The sequence below is a fragment of the Electrophorus electricus genome, chromosome 15 (genome assembly GCF_013358815.1).
Source record: "Electrophorus electricus isolate fEleEle1 chromosome 15, fEleEle1.pri, whole genome shotgun sequence".
NCBI classification, from domain to species: Eukaryota; Metazoa; Chordata; class Actinopteri; order Gymnotiformes; family Gymnotidae; genus Electrophorus; species Electrophorus electricus.
Window position 1 is genome coordinate 17,323,483 of NC_049549.1, and position 18,945 is coordinate 17,342,427.

General features: G+C 44.4%; 1 protein-coding gene across 3 annotated transcripts in view; it reads right to left on the reverse strand.

Annotated features, from left to right (window-relative positions):
- esamb (endothelial cell adhesion molecule b) overlaps positions 1–18,945 on the reverse strand; it is a 33,525-nt gene that overhangs the window by 6,076 nt on the left and 8,504 nt on the right. The window contains exon 1 of one of the 3 annotated variants that reach the window (XM_035533927.1): positions 1,292–1,420. The exons of the other annotated variants lie outside the window; for them this stretch is intronic. Coding sequence (XP_035389820.1) covers positions 1,292–1,298 — 7 coding nt within the window. The 5' untranslated portion in view covers positions 1,299–1,420. Of the gene's footprint in view, positions 1–1,291; positions 1,421–18,945 lie in introns of those variants that run through there. 3 annotated transcript variants of the gene reach the window in all.

Here is an 18,945-nt window from a genome sequence, read left to right on the forward strand (position 1 = left end):
CACAGTGTTCAGAGCCACAGCATCCAGACCCAGTGTTCAGAGCCACAGTGTCCAGAATTACAGTGTCCAGACCCACAGTGTTCAGAGCCACAGTGTCCAGACCCTCAGTGTTCAGAGCCACAGCATCCAGACCCAGTGTTCAGAGCCACAGTGTTCAGAGCCACAGTGTTCAGAGCCACAGTGTCCAGAATTACAGTGTCCACAGCCACAGTGTTCAGAGCCACAGCATCCAGAACCAGTGTTCAGAGCCACAGTGTCCAGAGCCACAGTGTCCAGAATTGCAGTGTCCACAGCCACAGTGTTCAGAGCCACAGCATCCAGACCCAGTGTTCAGAGCCACAGTGTTCAGAGCCACAGCATCCAGACCCAGTGTTCAGAGCCACAGTGTTCAGAGCCACAGCATCCAGACCCAGTGTTCAGAGCCATAGTGTCCAGAATTACAGTGTCAAACACTAGTTCATGGTGTAAGGGCCACCTGCTATATCACCAAAACTGATGTGAGGAGGTTCCCTACAGAACAAAACATTCCTCTCAGATAAAATACAAATAAATAAGTTATAGGTAAGTAAATACTAGCTAGAATCCTGACTGTTGGTTTATAGAATAATAAACCTGCACAGGGATTAGAAGTTACATCTACAGAGCTGACAAATTCAACCAGGAAATGCATAAGAAACTACTGCGGATTTCCAAAAAGGAGCAGAAAGTCACCAGGCCACTTGCAAGTTCCCTCATACAGACTGTGGTTCTCATCCTTCAGGAGGCAAAGCAGGGCCGAGAAAGAGCAGAAAGGCACAGCATAGGTCATTCCCTGCAAATCCCTGAACTCATCCAAGCCAGACAGCTGGATCATCTGATCCCAGGTCAGCCGGCGTGGCAGGGCAGGTCTGCAGGCCCAGTGGGAGAGCTCTGCTCAGCTGAACTGCACTACTGTGACTCCTGCATTGTGAGGAATGAGAGTGAATTCAGCTGCAAGCGTTGGTGGGATGTTGGGCATTTTGTTGAGTCTGGGACTTCTTACTGCTCACAAGAGCTTGCGACCTCTCTGCCGGCTTCATCTTATTTCTCATACATGCCCCACTAATCCACAAACAATCCCCTGGCTCAATCTGTCAAACCAATCTCAATCTCAAACCAATCTCTGAATTAAGTATGACCGGGTCGGCCTTAAAGACGATGTAACACACATCTGGTTGGACAACCATCTCCACCACTGGGTTGTCACAGTCTCAGTGTGATGAAAAGACTTCAGCAGTGCGCTAAAACAGGACAGGGCCCGCAACAAACTCACCTGGCATTGGGTTAAATACAATTCCTTTAATGGCGAGAAAACCACAGGCAATATAGACACTCCACACCCAGAGACATCACTAAACAAATTACTGCACTTGCCTCCTGAAGCCAGAGCTTGTTTCTTGCGTCAAAGCTTCATCTCATTTCAGTGCTAAAGGTACAGTTAGGGGTTGGGCATGTCACATGTAGACAATGTGCAGCTGGCCGCCTCGCCCACACATGCAGAGAACTAGAGCAAAGGGAACTGCCTCGCCTGTGTGAGCTGAGAGGTGGAGGAGAGAGAACTGCCTCGCCCGGGTGAGCTGAGAGTAGAGAGACTGTGACGTTCAGACGTTCTGAGAGTCGGGCTCTGCAGGGCCGAGACTCCTGCGTGCGTCCTGTGTCCCCACACTGCTGCAGTGCCCAACCCTTTCAGTGCCAGCATGTCATCACGCGGCTTTATTAATCCAAATCTGCTCTAATCCCCATTGTGCTTCCGCCCGCGCCACTGCCGGCCCCCAGTGGACGGAGCAGGAAGGTGTAGTGTGCTCCACCCGCGCTCCGGTCTGGGGCATACCTGACACAGCACGGGGAAACAGGCCACGCAGAGCTACATTAACACTGTCTGTAGAAGTAAGGCAGACTGGGCAGAGGACATTTTGTGGTAAATGTCACACGTCATCTTATGCAGTCACGGCAAAGACATGAAACTACATATTTAATTCCACTGAGGGACAATATAAAGATAATGTATCCAATTACAAAAAAAACCTCTCAAATTCTTAAATGCTACACTTAGGGTTGGCAACCCAGTGATGACATCAGCATATGTGATGACATCAGCATACCAGAAACAAGAAAAGCAGATATTCTGTAGGATAAAGATGGAACATGTGAAGACCTACACAGCAATCATCATGCCACATCATGACAATAACATTTATAGCTCATTTAGTTTACAATAGGAGAAAAAGAAAGTGCATGTGTACACACACACACACACACACACACACACACACACATTTTCTACTGAAGCTTTTTTCTTTAGTTTTTCGGTTTCAGTTGTGTGTATATAGTTTTGTTTGTTTTAAATTGTTTTAGTTTTTAATATTATATTAATATAATTTATTATGCAAACTGTGATAACAAGAGGCATCTGACAAGGTTGATACAGAAACTAAAATGATTAAGTGTTTCTTTTCAACAAGGTCGGCCATTTGAGCATGGCCCCAGCTCACTCGACAGTCAGCTGTTTTGAGTGCAACAGAGGGTATGCACATGACTTCACGAAGTAAAGAATGAGAGTCACTACAGCTACACACACTGAGTGGCAGTGTGGCATTTGGCCTCAATGCTACAAAAACACAAAAACAACTAGCTGAAAGAAGTCATCTTTTACAGACCTCCAAAAACTCAACTAAAAGTGAACCGGGATCACTAGCAAAACAAACCTAGTTTAGACAGCTAGAGCAGAGGCAATAACTCCCCCTCACACTACTCATATAATGTGTGAGGTTGGGTGGTGTGAGTGATGTCCCCTCACACTACTCATATAGTGTGTTAGGTTGGGTGGTGTGAGTGATGTCCCCTCACACTACTCATATAATGTGTTAGGTTGGGTGGTGTGAGTGATGTTCCCTCACACTACTCATATAATGTGTGAGGTTGGGTGGTGTGAGTGATGTCCCCCTCACACTACTCATATAATTTGTTAGGTTGGGTGGTGTGAGTGATGTTCCCTCACACTACTCATATAATGTGTTAGGTTGGGTGGTGTGAGTGATGTTCCCTCACACTACTCATATAATGTGTGAGGTTGGGTGGTGTGAGTGATGTCCCCTCACATCACTCATATAGTGTGTTAGGTTGGGTGGTGTGAGTGATGTCCCCTCACACTACTCATATAATGTGTTAGGTTGGGTGGTGTGAGTGATGTCCCCTCACACTACTCATATAGTGTGTTAGGTTGGGTGGTGTGAGTGATGTCCCCTCACATCACTCATATAGTGTGTTAGGTTGGGTGGTGTGAGTGATGTCCCCTCACACTACTCATATAATGTGTTAGGTTGGGTGGTGTGAGTGATGTCCCCTCACACTACTCATATAATGTGTTAGGTTGGGTGGTGTGAGTGATGTCCCCTCACATCACTCATATAATGTGTTAGGTTGGGTGGTGTGAGTGATGTCCCCTCACACTACTCATATAATGTGTTAGGTTGGGTGGTGTGAGTGATGTCCCCAAATGCTCTAAATAACCATATTTTTATTGGGAATTTGGGAGAAATGTTGTCAACCATTCATAAAATAAAGATAACCTGATTATTTTTGCTGTGGTCTCTTAATTTAACAAAATCAAAATACCCTTTGGATAAATTGTGTGGTCAGACCACAGCTCATTGTTTTGTTATGTATTAGCCTACTTTTGCAAAGGAAAGATCAGATAAATAATATAAAGGGTCCATAAAATGACACCTTAATTATCGCTCATTCCACAGGTGCTTTAAGGAATTGTATAGTGTGAGAATGTTGCATTGAGAATTAAATGCAGCACAATGCGTATCAGTACAGAGAGCTTTAGTCTTTGGAACCCTGCATGAAACGCTGCACCTAAAAGCTCTTATGGAGCTGCTGAGTGCTGATTGCATCTCAGGTGCTTAAGTGAACCAAAAGGCTTTCACCAAATGTATGGATGAAAGCTTTGACTGAGATTAAGACACCCCCCCCACACACACACACCCCCACACACACACACGCACACCCCCCCCACACACACCCCCACACACACACACACAGGATCCACTCTCATTAACCAGAGACACACTGCCTTCTAAAATAATCTACTCTTTCGTTCTTTTCCAGCTCACAAGAGTCCTGGAGATAAAACCTTGGCAAGACACCCGGCCTCTGGCCTCTGAGAGGTGCCTTAAAAATAACTGCTAATCTACTGCGCACAAAGGTGGCAGACGCATGTCAGAAAGCACTTCAGAGAGGAGGGGCGACCTCCAGACCTCCACACGTCCCCAGCGTTCCGCCCATCCCAGCTCCTCCCCCGCGTAGCCCATAGCTCATTTCAGCCTCAATGGTCTCCATTGTTGGGCGGCCGATGGGTGTAATTACCGGAGGGCTCTCTGCTGCATGTCTCTCGGTCACTGGGGAGTGCAGGGGAGGGCGGGGTCTCAGGGGGCCATGGGGGCCTGACGGGGAGCGAGGCCAGACCCGGTGAGGTATGTGGTCAGTTGGGGAGCGGCTCTGGAGGCGTACGTGGTATGTTTCTAGACAATGTGTTTGTAGGATGACCTGGAGCTTTTAGCCAGATGGTGCCTTGAGAGTAAATAGGTGAAGGCTTCTTTAAATGGGATTACATTAGCTTAATCTGAGCTGCTATTTTAGGTGATTTTGAATGTGCTATTTTATCTCAGGGCTTGTAAATCCCCTCTTAAGTTTTGATGGTGTTTAGAGTGATTCTTCAAGTACACATGGACACAGAATGTCTCTGCAACACACACACACACACACACTTTCTCTCTCTCTCTGCACATCACTCTGTGTCTTGCTCTCACTATCCTATATATCATGACCACTGGGACCCTTTGCAGACTGTGTCCACATACGTTACAATGCAGCCCGGACAAGAATGACAACGGGGATCGAGAAAACAATATTAACAGCAAATCTGGCCTCAAATCAATCTGCCTTCAGCAGTATTGATCTTGGGCTCCATCAGCAGTGCTCTCAGAGACTGCACATGGGGGTACAGCTCACGTGAATGCCAATAACACACGCCATCAGTATGTACACATACAGGGGACATGTAAACGGGAATCAGCAGTTGACACAAGCACATCCTGGAAAAAGCTTTGCCGTTTGTTTTTGGTTTTTAACAAGCTCGCTCGTCTTAGCTTAGCACGGAGGCTTTGCTGTGATTGGTGAGAGCCTCATATACCGCAGGAGGAAGCTCGCATGTGACTGAGAGCATCAATTACGCGGAATATGACAAGAATGAGAGGCTCTCCATCTCTGCCCTGGAAAGTCTCAGGGAACAAAATGGGACCGTTTCACAAAGCCACTCTCTGTTCCGCCCCTGGCACATGAAACCAGTCTCCTTCTACAAAATCTGTGCAAGAAACATTAATCCATGCAACAGGCAGATGGCATGGGCTTGAATTATGGATTGCGTGAGATCCTGAAGAAAAAGTCAGTGCCGGTGGGGAAGAAGAAGCCAGTACCACTTCCGCAACCACAACAGCAACCACTCAGAGAGTGATTAGGACAATCACAATTATTTCACGTTTACAGCATTTACCTGACACTTTTATAAAAAGTGATTTACAATTATGACTGAGTACATTTTGAGTGAATGAGGGTTAGGGGTCTTGCTCAGGGGTAACTTGGCAGTGGGGCTTGAACCAGCAACCTTCCGACTACTAGTGGAGTACCTTCACCACTGAGCTTCCATAGATTTCCGTCCCTGTAACACCACAGTGCCTCGTGATACACAGCAGGTAAACAAAGCATCCAGGGGCGCTCGCTCAAAAGTCGTGGAGGGGAAGTGCATGTGCAGCCTTAAGCTTCCCCGAGAAGGAGAGCTGAGCGCTCCGCACATCCCCAGGAGAGCACGAGGAAGAGAACTGGCTGACTCTGCAATCCCAGAGAACCTTTCATATCTCTGCCGAACGTATCGAGTGTTACGTCCACCACAAACTGCTGTTTGCTGTATAGATAAATGAATGGGAATAGTGCAAATGCTTTGTAGAGGGCATTTTCTCCTGTCAGGAGCAAAGCTTTGACATACACTACATTCACATGTGTACTGTAACAAAACACCTGTTACGCTACATGATAAACCAGAATCCTCAACTTCCTCATCCTGATTCTAGATCATGAGGTTAATTTAGGGAAAGACGGGCAACAAACTTACTCAATGTTGCTTTAATATCATGGATCACAAATAAGTTAATTCTGTTGATGTATGAGGTTCTTAAGAACTACTCCTGCACTGTTTGTCCAGAACCCCAATACATTAAAATTACTGATAAAACATCCTATCATCTCTTTGGGTTCAAAGCTAATTGTACTCCCGCCATTTTCAGGAAGGTAATTCGTCCAATATCATTATCAATGGAACCTGTTCTCAACTACAAGAGCTGACACTCTACCAGAGCTTTCAAACTTGAATGGATTGTGTTTACACACACTACAGTTAATGCAAGTTCACTCGCAACAGATTCAAACATCACAATACCAAAGCAATGCATGACATCATACAGTAATCTAAAGCTCATTTAGCTGGTATATTCAATATTCAGTGCATACTGCAATTCACTTTTCTATGCCATTTCAAGCCAGTAACATTAATTTATGAGCACACACACACACACACACACACACACACACACACACACACACACACACAAACACGCATAAGCATACACACACGCACACACACGCAATTAGGTACCTCACATACAGTAAGTCTGTGTCTTTAGTCAGTCATATTCCACTGATTTAGTTTTCATTTTCAAGAAGTTACTCATTAATGATATAGTTTAATCAGTTAATAAGTCTACTTATTATCAGTACTGCTTTATTTAAGTCCCTTTTCCTTACTTTACTCTTTTTAACTATAGCAGTTGTGTCCTAAGTTAATTTATGTCATTCTTATTGTAGGTGTCTCTGCACATTTCTGCTCTGTAAGGTGAACCCCTGAAAAATCTGACAGTGTTAATGTTCAGCACTTAACAGAAATTGGTTTCCCACAACCTGTGAGTGAGACGCTGGCGACGCCCAGGCACTGCTGTCATCCACAAGTAGGAAAATGTCATTCAAATGTGAGAAAAGAAATGGCACAAAGACAAGCGAGAAGCACAGTGTGTCTCCTGCAGTGTGGGACCTTTCGGAGCAGCTATCGCACAAAACTAGCGAATGCTTATCGTCTCGTACCACAGCTCCAGCTCTAGGGCGTGCCATCTGGAGCAGAGCGAGATGAAGTATTAAAAAAAGAAATGACTCTGGCCTTAAATGGTCCAAGCACTTACTCTCCACACCCAGCAGCCGTCTTTGACTTCAGGGTAAATATTTAGAAGTCAGCAGTGGGAATACAAGTTTTTTAATCCACGGGCTGTCATTTCCATGCAGATGAGAGAGACAGAGAGAGAGAGAGAGAGAGAGAGAGAGAGAGAGAGAGAGAGAGAGAGAGAGAGAGAGAGAGAGAGAGAGAGCTGCTATGGCAACCTCAGAGGATACCATCAGAGCCTGCTAACTTTAGCTAGAAGGTTAACTGGGGCGTTCTGCACTATTCAAGCCAATTAGATGTAGCTTTCATTTAAAGCTACAAATCTTATTCATTAAAAGATAAATGAAGACTCAAAGGCACGAGTGTAAAAATAAAAAACAGAGAACTGTACATATTTGCCATCAATATCCTCTTTTCCAATGCGGCGCAGTTACTGCACCATTCTGCAGTCATGAGTTTCTTTTTCCACAAGTGCTGTGCTTTAAATTCGCACCAGGAAGTCTTAGTGGTGGTGACAGGTTTTTGTCATAATTATGTGACAGTTGTGTTCGTGCAGAAGTGCAGTTGGCACAGTTACAGTCCTCAGTCAGAACCGTTTGGCCCTACAGCGGATAGGTTTAAATCTTTCACTTTACTCAGTTGGGTTTGAGATCCAAAGTTCTCTGGTCCAGATTCAAGGTCTGAATACCTCTGATACCCCTGCTTTAGAGGCTCAGACATGGCCTGACCCCAGAGCGGCACAGACTGGATAGTTATGGGTGGCAGGCCACCCTCAACCCAGCGGTAACTTTGGCCTGTGAAAAGCCTCTGCATCACTGCTGGGTCTGCAAAATGTGCCAGCTCAGTACTCACTGACCAGTGATGGAGGGGAATCTCCATCTGCTGGGGTGTAGCTGGTCATCAGTGATGAATGAGGTGGAGTGTGGTTGGCCCTGCTGCCGACTGTGTGTAGCCATCACGGATTCCACTGACTTCACCAAACCTGCCACACCCAACTCCTTCGACCAGGTTCATTTGAATACTAACGAGGTAGTACTACCATTCACTCTCATACTCAGGGCTCCCCATTTAAATCCCCTCCTTTGCAAATCCTCTTTGTGAAGTACTGCCACTCTCACGTCACATCCTGAGCCTTCCCTTTGTATGCTAGTTTTCCTGGTTACGGAACTCTGTCTGCCTTTCAGACCCTCAAACACCGTCTGGATTCTGCCTCTTGTTACCAAGCCTGGAATGGGCTGACTACGTATACAGATACACCCGCAACAAACGAAGCCTTATCATTCATAACATGGAGTATGACGACTGCAGCCTCTCCAACCTGTTCCAAAACCTCAACAAAACCTTTTGCAGTTGGATGCACTTTCTCTCGTTTTTATTGTCATTACTATAGCTGGAGAGGAGTTACAGTTTGTAACTGCACATTTGCTAAAGGTGTAACTTAATAAAGTTGCCACTGTAGGTACAAGGTAAGCGTTGGCTGGTTAATTTAATAGATACACGCAGGTGGACAAAAAGAACACAAGATAATGGCAGGCACTCAGTCACTTGGTGAGGAATTCTCGTCACCATGTATTGAACAGATACTGGCAAACCGAGCTGTTGTCTCGAAAGCACAAGTGAAGAGTGGCACTGTGCTGGGGTCCCCAGGGCACTCCTGCGTGCCTTCAGGATGACGCAGGCCTTTGCCAGAGACACAGGTGCTGTGGGCTCCAGGCTTGGCCAAGAACCTCAAACCCATCTCATCCCAGCCCTCCATAGGGCACACAGGCACAACCAGGCCATCTGAGCCCGCCTGGCACCTCTGCAGACTGCCCTGACACAAACCCCTCTGAGCTCCCCAGAACAATGGGCCCACGATGCGTGTTTGCGATAGTGCAGACTGCTGGATCTCACACTCAGAAGTATGAACTGCAGTAGGGTAGGTGTTCTGTAGAAACATCTGCTTAACCTCAGTAGCTTGTGATTAAACCTAATCTGCAAAAAACACCAACTTAAAAAATAAACTGGTGTCAGTTGTAGACCAGTTGCTCATTGGTAAGAATAATGCATTGTTTAAATTGTACAGTTTTAGGTTTTACAGCTAAGAGGAAGATCTCCAGCGTTTACTGGAACAGTTAAACTAACATCACCAATGGTTTACAGTTCTTGTTTTTAACATTGGTGATGTAATAAGGACCAGGCGAGTTAGCATCGCTGAAAAGTCCATCTGAGGGGATTTCCAGTGGGACGTTCCTGTTTTAGTTCACAGATTACTCAAATAAAGTTACTTAAAGCTGCAGTCAGCAGGACCGAGGAGGGAGCGCACTTAGCTTCAAAAGAAGCAACTACCAGGCTCCTCCCTCTCCCGCTCTGGCCCCACCTCCAAAGCCCCTCCCTGCAGAGGAGGCTGCTGTGGACGTTGCTGGCCAACAAACAAGATAGGTAATTTACAGCAAGATTTATTTGGTAAAGTACACACTTATTTCAGTGCTTACATATTTGATAACAGAAGCTGACATGAATTGTTGGCCTCTTTGGACAATTCACAAATAAAACCACGCTAACCAGTAGCCTAAGCATCGGAAACAAGCTAACGTTAGCCCAACTGCAATATCGCAATAAAATGGGAAATGCCTTACAGACACTGCTCAGACACTCTGTCAGACACTCCTCCTGGCTCTGATTGGCTGTTTTGATTCAGGCACAGTGAATTCTTACAAATGGCATTGGGCCAGAAGATCCTGATTTTTTTTTCAGATTTTCTGTGTAATGTACTACCGTCAGGACGTAGTGACTGTTTTAGCAAATATGACAAAAACGTCTTTATATATATATTTTTTTGCCTACTGCAGCTTCAAAACTCATGTGCGAGAATAAATGTTTAAATAAGATCTCAAGTTTCAAGTTTCAAGTTTGGTTTATTTGTCACATACATAGTCATACACAGTATAAATATATATCTATATATACACAAAAATGTATTAACAATGTATGTACAATATATGTATATTATGTTTATATACACAATGTAGAATGTATATATGGATATGTATATATGTATGTACACAATGTACAGTTCCATCTTGTAATTGAACATATTTACAGTTATATGTTACATGGTGGTAATTGAACATATTTACAGTTATACGTTACATGGTGGTGGTGGTCCCCACAGTTTATCAGTTTCCCTGCTTCAGGGCCCAAATGGCCTGTGGGAAGAAGCTCCTCAGTCTCTCTGTCTTGGTCTTCGGGGAGCGAAAGCGAAAGCGCTTCCCTGACCTCAACAGAGAGAAGAGCCTATTGTTGGGATGGGTGGGGTCCTTCACAATCCTCCTGGCCTTGGTCTGGCACCACTTGTAGTAGATGGTCTGCAGGTCAGGAAGTTCCGTATGAGTGATGCGCTCTGCTGAACGCACCACCCTTTGGAGTGCTTGTCTGTCCTGCTTGGTGCTGTTCCCAAACCAGACTGTGATGTTCCCCGTGAGGATGCTCTCGATAGTGCAGGTGTAGAAGTTCCGCAGTACCTTGGAGGGCAGTCTGAAGTCTCTTAGGCATCTGAGGTGGTAAAGACACTGACGAGCCATCTTTGCCAGGGAGTTGGTATGGCGGGACCAGGACAGGTCCTGCGAGATGTGAACACCAGGGTACCTGAAACTATCCACTCTCTCCACCGTGGTTCCACTGATCCTCACAGGTTGGTAGTGCCGCTCCTGCTTCTTGCTGCAATCCACGATCAGCTCCTTTGTCTTACTGACGTTTAGGAGGAGATTATTTTCCTGGCACCAGTTTTCCAGGTGCTTAATCTCCTCCAGGTAGGCCCTCTCGTCGTTGTCCGAGATCAGGCCCATGACAACGGCATCATCAACAAACTTGACAATGACGGTGGAGCTGGAAGTGGCTGTGCAGTCGTAGGTGTACAGTGAGTAGAGCAGGGGGCTTAGGACACAACCCTGAGGAGCTCCAGTGCTGAGGGTGAGGGTGGATGAGGCGCAGTTGCCCACCTGTACTGATTGTGGTCTGTCTGTTAGGAAGTTGGAGATCCAGTCGCACAGGGATGTATGCAGTCCTAGATCCTCCAACTTAGTAGTGAGTAGGGAGGGGATGATGGTGTTAAATGCTGAACTGTAGTCTACAAACAGCATTTTAACATCATTACCCCTCCCTTTGTCCAGGTGGGTCAGTGTGGTGAGGAGCAGATCTGCTTATAAACAAACCTTTTCTGCATTCTCTAGATTTTCTTTGAATATCAAGGAAATATAAGACAAGTCTGACATCTACTACTGACACACACACCAACGTGTTAACAGCAGCAGCTCTGCGGATCAACATGAATCCAGCAGAAATGAGGTGAGAACCCTGGTGATAATGCTATGTACATAGTTTCTTCATGATTAGCTCCATCTGTGAGAAAAATCCAAAAATTTATATTTACAAACCTTTATGAAATACAGCAACAATTACACTGCTTTTACATGCTAACTGGAATTATTTATACAGGATATGAACCTAAGAAAAAGGATTCACAGCCTTACAATCAGGCCTTATGATTCTTATTCCTTATTTATGAAATTTATCTGTGAAACAAATTGACAAATTCGAAGCACCGTCATTTGGCAATCTGAATATACACTGTTGACATTGTACAGTGGTGTCCGGGGTTCAGCTAAGGCTATCTGTCCGCATCCTCTATCCTATAAGAGAACACGGACCTTGCAGAGAGCAGTCAGCAGATCTAAAATGCATCCAAACTGCGGTAGACTTATTCTCCTTTTGAAACGACTGATGACCCAATTCCAGGAATTACAGTTACTGAGATTCAGAGGTATTTAGTAGCAGTATTCTTCCAGCGAGGGTCTGCAGAATCATATTACAGTGTATTAATCCTCACAGTGATGTCAAGAAATACAGTGCATTATCATAGGGGTTGCACGTTTGTTCCTCTTTGTAACATGGTTACATCACAACATGTGGTGCTCCATCCCTGGTAACATGGTTACATCACAACATGTGGGGCTCCATCCCTGGTAACATGGTTACATCACAACATGTGGTGCTCCATCCCTGGTAACATGGTTACATCACAACATGTGGTGCTCTATCCCTGACCCATGCACATGGTCACATGGTCACATGAACACAAAATAAAAAAGTAGCCAGGCTGTAACAATCATACGCAGCTTTCTTTGTGCTTAGATTGGGCTCATCAGCAAGCTTACCTCCTAAATCATATGGGTAGTTTACACTGGTCCTCACCATAGATCACAGACGCCTGCATCCTCACACAGGTCTTTACCAATTATTACTGCCCATGCAGAAGAGAAAAAACTTAAATGAAAATAAATATCTACATTTGCAAATGGTTAAATAAACAAGTAGACAAATACATAGCAAGGCTGTGTCGATTTTAACCTTGCTTTAATCCACCAGGAGACACAGAATGGAAGAGAAGCCTGGCAAACAGCAGACTAGCTATGAGGTCCCTGGAGAGCAGCACAATTATTCCAACGATAACAATACTGTTTGAGGAATTCTGCACTAATCTGCATAAGCTGTGACAGTTGCCGCACTAAAGCTATAAAAACAAGGTCACAGGTTCAAAGCCTTTCACAATATACCAGAGGAATAAGATTAAATGTCAGGCTATGGCATATACCACATACGCCATGAAAGACAGTGTGACAGAAGGTTCAGGTTTAGATAACCGTTCAGAGCTCTGATGGTACCAGAGTGACAAGCTTCTCCTTCATACACTCATTCACAGTATCATTTCTTCCTCTGCCTTTTGTGAAGGAAACACTGTGTGCAGGATCTCTAAGAGGGCGCAGGTGTCCCTTATCTGGTACAGCTGCACAGCACGAACAGCTCGCATCACACACAGCTCCTCTTACACACACACACACACACACACACACACAAGCAGGGAGTTTCAGCCTTGATTTGCTCCAGTTCAGTAATCAGTTCCTTCCTCCACTAACACTGCTACACGCTCTAGCACAAGACCAGCCTTGGAAATTGCTAGACAAAAATGACCAATTACCCTGTCTACCTGTGACACAACAACCCTGAATTCTCCCAGTTTCAGTTCTTTACTTTACAGGGCAATAGGACTGCAGTGATGAGTCAGCACCATCAGCACCTAAAATCTACAGATGAGAATTTTCAAAATCCATAAAAATCGCTTTTTTTTTTAAATTATAATTTTGAGAGGACAATGTCATTGTGTCACATGTTTAATTAGCCTTGATCATAAAATGGCTACCTCAGAGTCTGTGATTTTGTGAATAATAACAGCTGAAACTGTTTATTTTGTGAATAATAACGCTTGTGACTAAAAATAAGTTAATACAATATGACTAAGAATAAATCTAGAATTCAAAACTACTGCTAACACTGAAATGTAAATTCTTGGCAAAATAAAAACTGATTCTTTTATTTATTTAGCAAACACGTAACATTTATGCGTTGTGAGAATGACCTTGTGGTGTCACCACCCTGTTTGTGCCATAACCTCCACAATCCCTTGCTGTAGATGGTCTGGGGGCTTCATGCCATCCCTCCTCAGTGCTGCGGTCAGGGGCACAGGAAAGCAGGCACTGGGACTCACACTGCCACGGTAAGGGGCAGAGGACAGGCAGAGTGCCATCCATACCAGGATCACCTCTGACCCTCCGTCCTTCTGTTACAGAACAGCTGCACTGAGACCTGCATGTTATCTGTTCAATCCTGTGTGTGTGTTAATATTTAGATCACATAGGGTTCTGCAATATTTGTCATTAACTTAACCATCCATCCAAGGCTAATAAACAGATTATCACACAGGAAAAGACATTGTGCGAATGATCCAGTCTACATTGACGTGACATGACATGAGACATATGGAAAGGACAAAATGGAAAATGGAAAATGATATCCAGCCTGATACGTGTCCAAGAACTCCACAGTTTGAAAGTGAGGCATGGTGCCCGAATAACTGGCCTGTCAGTAGCGGTCTCCTCCGAGGTTAATAGGAACTGGTCACACCACCTGTGCTGGATAGGCAAGTCTCGTGTTGCCTGCAGGGAACCTAATGCTATAAGGTTGCCCAAAATACAACAATTTATTTCCACAGAGCTGCCGCTTGAGAATTTCAATTTGAGAGACATCATCCCATAGTTTGCATATCTTTCTCTCTTACTGCATTTTTCATACAGTCATGTTTCTACTCATCTGGAAAAGCAACATGTCCTCTTCAATTATTCATATTCACCAACAGCTTGTTCTAAAGTCTTCTGTATGTTTGCAGTATAGGAAACACATAGTGTTATACTGTTAGGTACCTGTCCAAACCATCACTCAGGTTATATCTAAACCATCACTCAGGTTATATCTACATCCATCACTCGGGTTATGTCCAAACCATCACTCAGGTTATGTCTAAACCATCAACCAGGTTATATCCAAACCATCACTCAGGTTATGTCTAAATCATCACTCAGGTTATATCTAAACCATCACTCGGGTTATGTCCAAACCATCACTCAGGTTATGTCTAAACCATCACTCAGGTTATATCTAAACCATCACTCAGGTTATATCTAAACCATCACTTGGGTTATATCTAAACCATCACTCAGGTTATGTCCAATCCATCAGTCAGGTTATGTCTAAACCATCACTCAGGTTATGTCCAAACCATCACTCAGGTTATATCCAAACCATCACTCAGGTTATATCTAAACCATCGCTCAGGTTATATCTAAACCATCACTCAGGTTATGTCTAAACCATCACTCAGGTTATATCTAAACCATCACTCAGGTTATGTCCAAATCATCACTCAGGTTATATTTAAACCATCACTCAGGTTATGTCCAAACCATCACTCAGGTTATATCCAAACCATCACTCAGGCTATGTCTAAACCATCACTCAGGTTATATCTAAACCATCACTCAGGTTATATCCAAACCATCACTTGGGTTATATCTAAACCATCACTCAGGTTATGTCCAATCCATCAGTCAGGTTATGTCTAAACCATCACTCAGGTTATGTCCAAACCATCACTCAGGTTATATCCAAACCATCACTCAGGTTATATCTAAACCATCGCTCAGGTTATATCTAAACCATCACTCAGGTTATGTCTAAACCATCACTCAGGTTATATCTAAACCATCACTCAGGTTATATCTAAACCATCACTCAGGTTATGTCCAAATCATCACTCAGGTTATATTTAAACCATCACTCAGGTTATGTCCAAACCATCACTCAGGTTATATCCAAACCATCACTCAGGTTATGTCTAAACCATCACTCAGGTTATATCCAAACCATCACTCAGGTTATATCCAAACCATCACTCAGGTTATATCTACATCCATCACTCAGGTTATGTCCAAACCATCACTCAGGTTATGTCTAAACCATCACTCAGCTCATGTTAACTAGAGATACGATACATAAGCCTTTTCGTAACATTACCATTATCATTACACAGCTCTACTGTTTGTGTGTGTGCTTTTGTGTGTGTGCGCGTGTGTGTGTTTCTGTGTGTGTGTGTGTGTGTCTGTGTATGTGTGTGTGGGTGTGCACGTGTGTTTCTCTGTGTGTGTGTGTGTGTGTGTGTGGCTTTTACTTGAGGTTGCTAAGCTTGCTCCAGCACTGCTGTTGATCCGCTAACTTGGGTTATTCGTTCAGCTTTCGTTGTCTTTTTCTGGCTAATGGAGGTTGGCCAAAATTTCAAACACAACAGCTGGGGAGGGGAACTCCATCCTGACAGTACTGCAGAACCAAACTCCAGCTCTGACACACAGTTCAGTGTTTCTCCTTATCGTATCGAAGCACAACACTGAGGGCAACACAAAGGAATCCCCAATAGCTTCGTTTGAGCAGTTTCACTCACTCTAACTTTAGCATAGACAAGTCTGGGTCAGAACTGGGTCAGAACTGGGTCAGATGGACATGACTTTGAGAACAATACCCTGTCCAGCTGTGTTGTAGCAGTTTAAATCATTCAATAGGATGATCATGGAACACTGCCTAACATCTGTTTACACACCAACAGGGTTGCTGACCAAGAAACACTGTGTAAGTAACAGTGGAAGAGACCACATTAGCACATTATCATCTATTGATTAGTTGTGTATACTGATCTATAATGGATCAAAGCAAACCTGACGAATTGATTACCAACTGATTGATTAGCAGAGAACATGCAAAGTAACTATTGACTTGCTTCTGTCTCTCTGATGCCTATGTGAACGAAGTGCTTGACTGGGACAGTACAGTGGTTTACTTTGTGTTAAGTTCTGAAGATCTACAGAACGCACTTGTATACCTGTAACAGAAGGGTCTGGAAGTTTCTGGAGTACTGTGAGACTGCACAGACATCCCATCTGACTGTCCGTTTCTATGTGCCTTGTAGATCATTTTGTAGGCAAAAAACAGCAGACAGCTGGGAAAGTCTGTCTAAAGATGAACCACAACTCTGGTCATTAACCTGGGGTCCTAACACAGTACCCTAACGTACCATCATCAAGACCACCATGATATACTCAATGTGTACTTCCAAGCAGGGATTTCAATATTTCCTTAAGAAATCACAGGTCCACTTCAACCTCAAGCATTGCTGTAAGACCTGCCACGCTGGTCTGAGAGCATACAGATACATTTCGGTGTTCTTGCACTGTGAATGAACTCGTTGGGATTATGGACTGTGCCGCATTTATGCTGACAGGCTCACCACTCTCCCCTGCTGAAGCGGAACAGGCTGCATCTCTGGAATAATACATGCTCTCTAAAGCTCCGATTCACTGCAATGGAGTTACTGCCAAGTCCATGGGTGAAGCCCACAGAGCCACTGGGCTTGTCAGTACGGAAAGGGCAGACATTTTAGAAACGCCATTGAATTTAGAAGAGTTACATTCACACATGACATGCTACTTCACAAAGGCCAAGGAAACATTTTAATCCATTTTCCTTAAAATAAGGAGGTGTGCCACACATTTTTACCCTGCCCAGTCCTGGACGAGACCAGTCAGTCCTCATATAAGCAAAAACAGAAGGACTCCTCAATGTGCCACAGCGTTGGGGTCAGGAAGCAAGGTGCCAGAGGGGCAGACAGACATTCATCTGAACAGGAGAGAAAAAGCTTATCAAGCTATCAGCAAAACAAAGCGGTCCATGAGTCAGACAGGGAGCCTAAGAGGGAGCCAGGCAAGCCCTGGCGGCTGGCGGCAGAGCGCAGGCTTGGAAGAGAGCGCTGGGATAAGCAGGGAAAGGAAACGAGGAGCTGAACTAATAAGTGGGTGTTCGAAATAGGGAAGTGACTGTTGACTGGGACTGGTGGGGGCAGACTGGTTGGGTTGGGTGAGGGGGTGCCGACCAGGCTGTGACACTCAGAGCGCTTCGCCACGCATTCAAACCTAATACACAACAAAGCTACTTTGGTATAAGTAGAAATAATGGGAGTATAATAGAGAGGAAATAAACCAGAAACTCTAGTAAAACATTCATGATAAAACATTCATTCATGGTGCATGTGGCGTAATTCCCATTTTCAAAACTGCCTGCCTATTGCAAACATTTTTTCAGAAAAACAGGGCAAACAGGGTAGTCCCAACTCTTGTAGAACTGACAGCTAACTTTCTTATGCAATACAACCTTCAGAACCTTCAAACTTCATCCAGGCTAGATATCAAGGGAGGTCAGTTTGACGGGCAGCGCTGAATGTATGCAGTGAGATCTTCCAGAGGAAAATGTGGGACACACCGACCCACCACAGAGGATAACACCAGGCTGGCTTATCAGCTCCAGGCAGGTTTCACAGACACTGCGCACCACGAGGAACTGGGACTGGATCGATTTAGCAAGTGAAGTGGGCAAAATCGGTGCCTGAAATAGTAATGGAAAGGTAACAGACTGGGATGAGAGAAAAAAAAAAGTCTGGCTTTCCACCGCAGATCAAATGAAACTATTCTAATCTAAGTTCTCACTAACTCTGTCTGGAACTGAAGCCCCTTTCTGGATGTCACTTTCCAAAGTTCCCAGGATGAGGCCCCAACTTATCAATACACAAACTTTTCCTTTTTCGGGGTGCTAAAATTTATGTAACATAATATTGGAGAATCTGCTAAAGGCAAGGAATTGTTTTTTTTTTAATTATTATTTTAAATCGCACAATAACGTGAAATCCACTTCACTTCTTTCTGTTTTAAAGTGGGTGCTCTGGTTGCTGGTGTTGGTAATGACCGACCAGAGGGAGCGAATTTGCTAAACACACTGACCCCAAGGTCAGTTCCATCACGGCTGATTATTCCACCTAATCACGTTGGCAGGTGACAGGCAGTACACCACTGCCTTTCTGTCCTCCAGTGGCGATATAATCATCTATGCTGCCACCCCTCAAGATTAGGAACATCAAAGTAATTTCTGGGGCTGCTAGAGGGACAGGCGTAATAAAAATGAATTTAAAGATAAGAGCCCAGGCTGAAGTCTACGGTGTCTGGCCCCGTGGAGCAGACGTGACGTGAGTGGGGCTGAGAGGGAGTGAAGGGGTTAATAAGGGTGCTGTTGCTGCTCTCACTGTGATACTGTGATTTTAAATGTATTGTTGTCTGTTCAATGTTGGAATTTCAGGCAATAATTACAAGCATTAATTTTCATCTATCCATCAGATTAAGACTTCTGTTTAATTT